The following is a 4,027-nucleotide window of genomic DNA, read 5'->3' as shown; positions in this document are numbered from 1 at the left end:
CACTCCCATAAAACGGCCAGTTTCCGCCCAGAAACACCCACTTCCTGTCAATCACATTACGATCACCAGAACGAAGAAAAAACCTTGTAATGCCGTGAGTAAAATACCTAACTGCATAGCAAATTTACTTGGCGCAGTCGCAGTGCGAACATTGCGCATGCGCAATTAGCAGAAAATCGCTCCGTTGCGAGAAAAAAATAACGAGCGAACAACTCGGAATGACCCCCAGTGTCATATGTATCGCAGCTGCCTATTATTATAATGACTGATCCAGCTCACACCACATAATGGGTATTGGCTGATTGCTCTTCACACTGTCCTGTATATATAAATATATTATATTCTCCTTTTATACCGAGGGCCATAGCCGGTCACCACAAGCCCACCCTGTGCCCCGTTTACCCCCTTCCTACACGGCTTAATATCCAGTGCCAACATCAGGATCCCCCTTCCAGCGCCGGGATCACGTGAGGGGCGCACTGTGCTACTTGCACCAAATTAAAACCCCTCTATCTCCGCGACCCCTCCACCTACACTCACCAAATAAATACTGGCCTGTAGCTTAAAACCCCCCCTTCCACCACGGATAGCGATCGCCCTCCATCCTCCCTGCCTAGGGTGCGCAATCGGCCCCTAAACCACATGCCTCCCCACCGCTAGGGCTATGACAGGCAGGGGTGCACCGATGAATCTTCTAAATTCGGGATGAACGCATGATAGAAATGCCTGGAACTGAGCGCAGGTCATCGGGGGACCGCTTGGAGATTGCAATGCGCCTGGGAGCCCGGTCCTGGCCGCTTTGGATGTGCAGATATCCGGGGGGAATGGGGGTAGAAAAAACACAATCTGCAGCGAAGCGGCGCTGGGAGCTGTTGTTGTTCTCAACGTGGTCCGCACTATGAGTATAAAGGGAGGCGGAGCCGCTGGCTGGGCGCAGTCTGACAGTGACTACTGACTACGAGCTGAGATACACGCAGCGCCAAGGAGCATCCCGGCAACCGAAGCGTCTACCATGGCACAGCAGCAAGAGGTCGCCCCAGCCACCCCCAACAAGAAGCCCAAAGCAGCGGCGGCTGCGGCCGGGGGCAGCGGCAGCGCCAAGAAGAAGAAGAAGTCCGGTAAGAAGAACCAGCCGGGCAGGTACAGCCAGCTGGTGGTGGACACCATCCGTAAGCTCGGGGAGCGCAACGGCTCGTCCTTGGCCAAGATCTACAGCGAGGCGAAGAAGGTGTCCTGGTTCGACCAGCAGAACGGCCGCACCTACCTGAAGTACTCCGTCAAGGCGCTGGTGCAGAACGACACCCTGCTGCAGGTCAAGGGGGTCGGCGCCAACGGCTCCTTCCGACTCAACAAGAAGAAGCTGGAGGGGCTGGCCGTCCCTAAGCGGGCACCGGCGGTCAAGAAGGCGGCCAGCAGCACCCCAAAGAAGAGCCCCAAGAAAGCGAAGCCCGCGGCCAAGAAGACCAGCGTCAAAGCCGCCACCAAGAGCCCCAAGAAGAAGGCTGCTTCCAAGCGGCCCGTCAAGAAGGTGAAGAAGGCAGCCAAGCCCAAGGCACTGAAAGCCAAGAAGGCGTGAGGCGCTGTACGGACAATGGACACTGATGTGCTGCAGCCTCCCGGGGCTCCGGCACGTTCAGTCGATGTGATATTTGTATATATGACTTTATTTTCATACAAGTCTATAATGACTGATGCAGCTTATTTGTGGCATTAGAGATCGCATCTAATGCGCGGCGGTGTCCGCACCCCCCTCCTCCCCGAGTGTGGGACAAGGAGGTGTCCGCAGCCCCCTCCCCGAGTGTGGAGTGTGGTCAGTCAGCCGCGTCTGGTCTGCGTTCTTGTTCGGAGATTAGAGGTGACTTTTCTGGTGACATTAACCGAATGTTTCATTGTATGCGGCGGCTGGGGAAAGGGGGAATTGTCAATTTCTGACAATATTTGTTTTGTAATAAAAAAATATAAATCTATAAATACAATGTGTCCTGGTGTTTTGAGAGCGAAGCTATGTTGTGTAGTAAATGTCCCAGCGTGCCTGTAGGTCAGGGAAGGCTGATGCAGCGATACTCCAGCATCTGGTAAGTGGGGACTGGGGAGGTGTGCTGGTTAGTACATGACTGAGCAGTGTTTTTCAACCCCCCCCCCCCCCCCCCCCATACTTGTGAAACCCTGATAGTGCATGTTTCAAGTAGGTTAGAGGAGCATCGGTGTTCATTGGCACACACAATAGATAGGTTGGTATCTGTATCCTGGTGGTCAGAATCCTGACCGCAGGTTGTATCTATATACCGGTGCCCGTCATCAAATCCGACCGTGGGGGCGCCGGAATGCTTTCTGGGTGGACGGTGGCACACAAAGCATGCCACGCAATGTATTATCCCTCCATGGGTGTCGCCCCAAGAGGGGGGAAGATGTGTTGGGATCCCCACAGCCGGGATATTGAATGCATCCTCAATAGATGAATAACCCCCGAGGACAACTTGAAAACATGCACTGTAAAGGCTCCATAAGGACGGAGTTTGAAAAACACTAGTGTAAGGGCTTCATCTCATTTGTAGAGTTGTCTGTTTTTGTTATATAGTTGAACTTTGACAAGTGCAATGTTCTACTGACTGTTCTGAAACTGCAGTACCTGGCAGGCTGGGACTTGTCACGCTAGTTACATCCACAGAATGGCCCAGATTTATCAAGCCCTGGGGAGTGATACTTTGCATGGTGATAACATACCAACTAATCAGCTGCTAACTCATTTTTCAAACAGCCTGTAACATGACATGAGCTGTATGGCTGGTACTTTATCACCGTGCAATCACTCACCAAGACCTGATAAATCTGGGTTAATATTCGTGCAACAATTAAATGGAAGGAGGCGTGGGATGACTGGGTTGGGGGTCAGTAATTTAGGAATACATCTTGAATCCGTTGTAATGGGTGTTGACTGTGAATCTGCATTAGGGATAACCAGGTTTAGTGAATATAATATATCAATTATCACATGCAGGGACAGAACTTGCCTCTGTGATGACAATCTGCAGCAGCATCAGGGTATCTTTTGGGAAAAATACTCCGATGTCCTGCACTGTGCCGCCAGGTGGAATCCCCCCCCCAGCCCCACAGTAGATATACTTACCAGTCCAGGGAGCCGGTCATCGTTGCTCCTGCCGGGCACCGGATCCTGTGCGCTTCTGTGACACCCGGTGCTGTAAGTGAGCTGCCATTTTGCAGCGTCACTTTACTGCATCGGGGATCAGCGCAGCATATGGAGGACCTGGCGCTTTTAAACAGTAATTGGCTTGTGTGTCCATTGGATGCACATAACTGATCACACTGGCCAGTCCCCCACACAGCTTTCTCTGCCAGGAGGGGGGGAGCGGAGAAAGGCTGCATATCGCAGTGCTGCCCTGTGATTTCACCAGCCTGAACTGGTGACATTATCACAGAGCACACTGCAGTGTTTTAAAAAAAATAATATTTCTCTGACGTCCTAGTGGATGCTGGGGACTCCGTAAGGACCATGGGGATATAGCGGCTCCGCAGGAGACAGGGCTCCGCAGGAGACAGGGCACAATAATAAAAGCTTTAGGATCAGGTGGTGTGCACTGGCTCCTCCCCCTATGACCCTCCTCCAAGCCTCAGTTAGATTTTTGTGCCCGGCCGAGAAGGGTGCAATCTAGGTGGCTCTCCTGAGCTGCTTAGAATAAAAGTTTAAGTTAGGTTTTTTTCTTTCAGTGAGACCTGCTGGCAACAGGCTCACTGCTACGAGGGACTTAGGGGAGAGAAGTAAACTCACCTGCGTGCAGGATGGATTTGCTTCTTAGGCTACTGGACACCATTAGCTCCAGAGGGAGTCGGAACACAGGTCTCACCCTGGGGTTCGTCCCGGAGCCGTGCCGCCGACCAGAGGCGTCACTAGGGTTGGTGTCACCCGGTGTTGTAACTCATGGTGTCACCCCCCACCCTATCGACCTACTCTTGTATCAGTCCATGCAGAAACCTTGAGAGCAGGGGCCAGTGTTAGAATGTTTGGTGC

General features: G+C 52.5%; 1 protein-coding gene across 1 annotated transcript; it reads left to right on the top strand.

Moving 5' to 3' along the window:
• The first annotated feature begins 924 nt into the window (after nt 1-924).
• On the top strand, nt 925-1,976 carry LOC134958500 (histone H1.10-like). The gene has a single exon (XM_063941161.1). The coding sequence runs from the start codon at nt 1,013-1,015 to the stop codon at nt 1,574-1,576; it is 564 nt and encodes a 187-aa protein (XP_063797231.1). The 5' UTR covers nt 925-1,012; the 3' UTR covers nt 1,577-1,976.
• The last annotated feature ends 2,051 nt before the right edge of the window (nt 1,977-4,027 follow it).

This window comes from Pseudophryne corroboree, chromosome 9, assembly GCF_028390025.1.
Source record: "Pseudophryne corroboree isolate aPseCor3 chromosome 9, aPseCor3.hap2, whole genome shotgun sequence".
In the NCBI taxonomy this organism is placed as follows: Eukaryota; Metazoa; Chordata; class Amphibia; order Anura; family Myobatrachidae; genus Pseudophryne; species Pseudophryne corroboree.
This window is presented reverse-complemented; position numbering and strand designations above follow the sequence as displayed.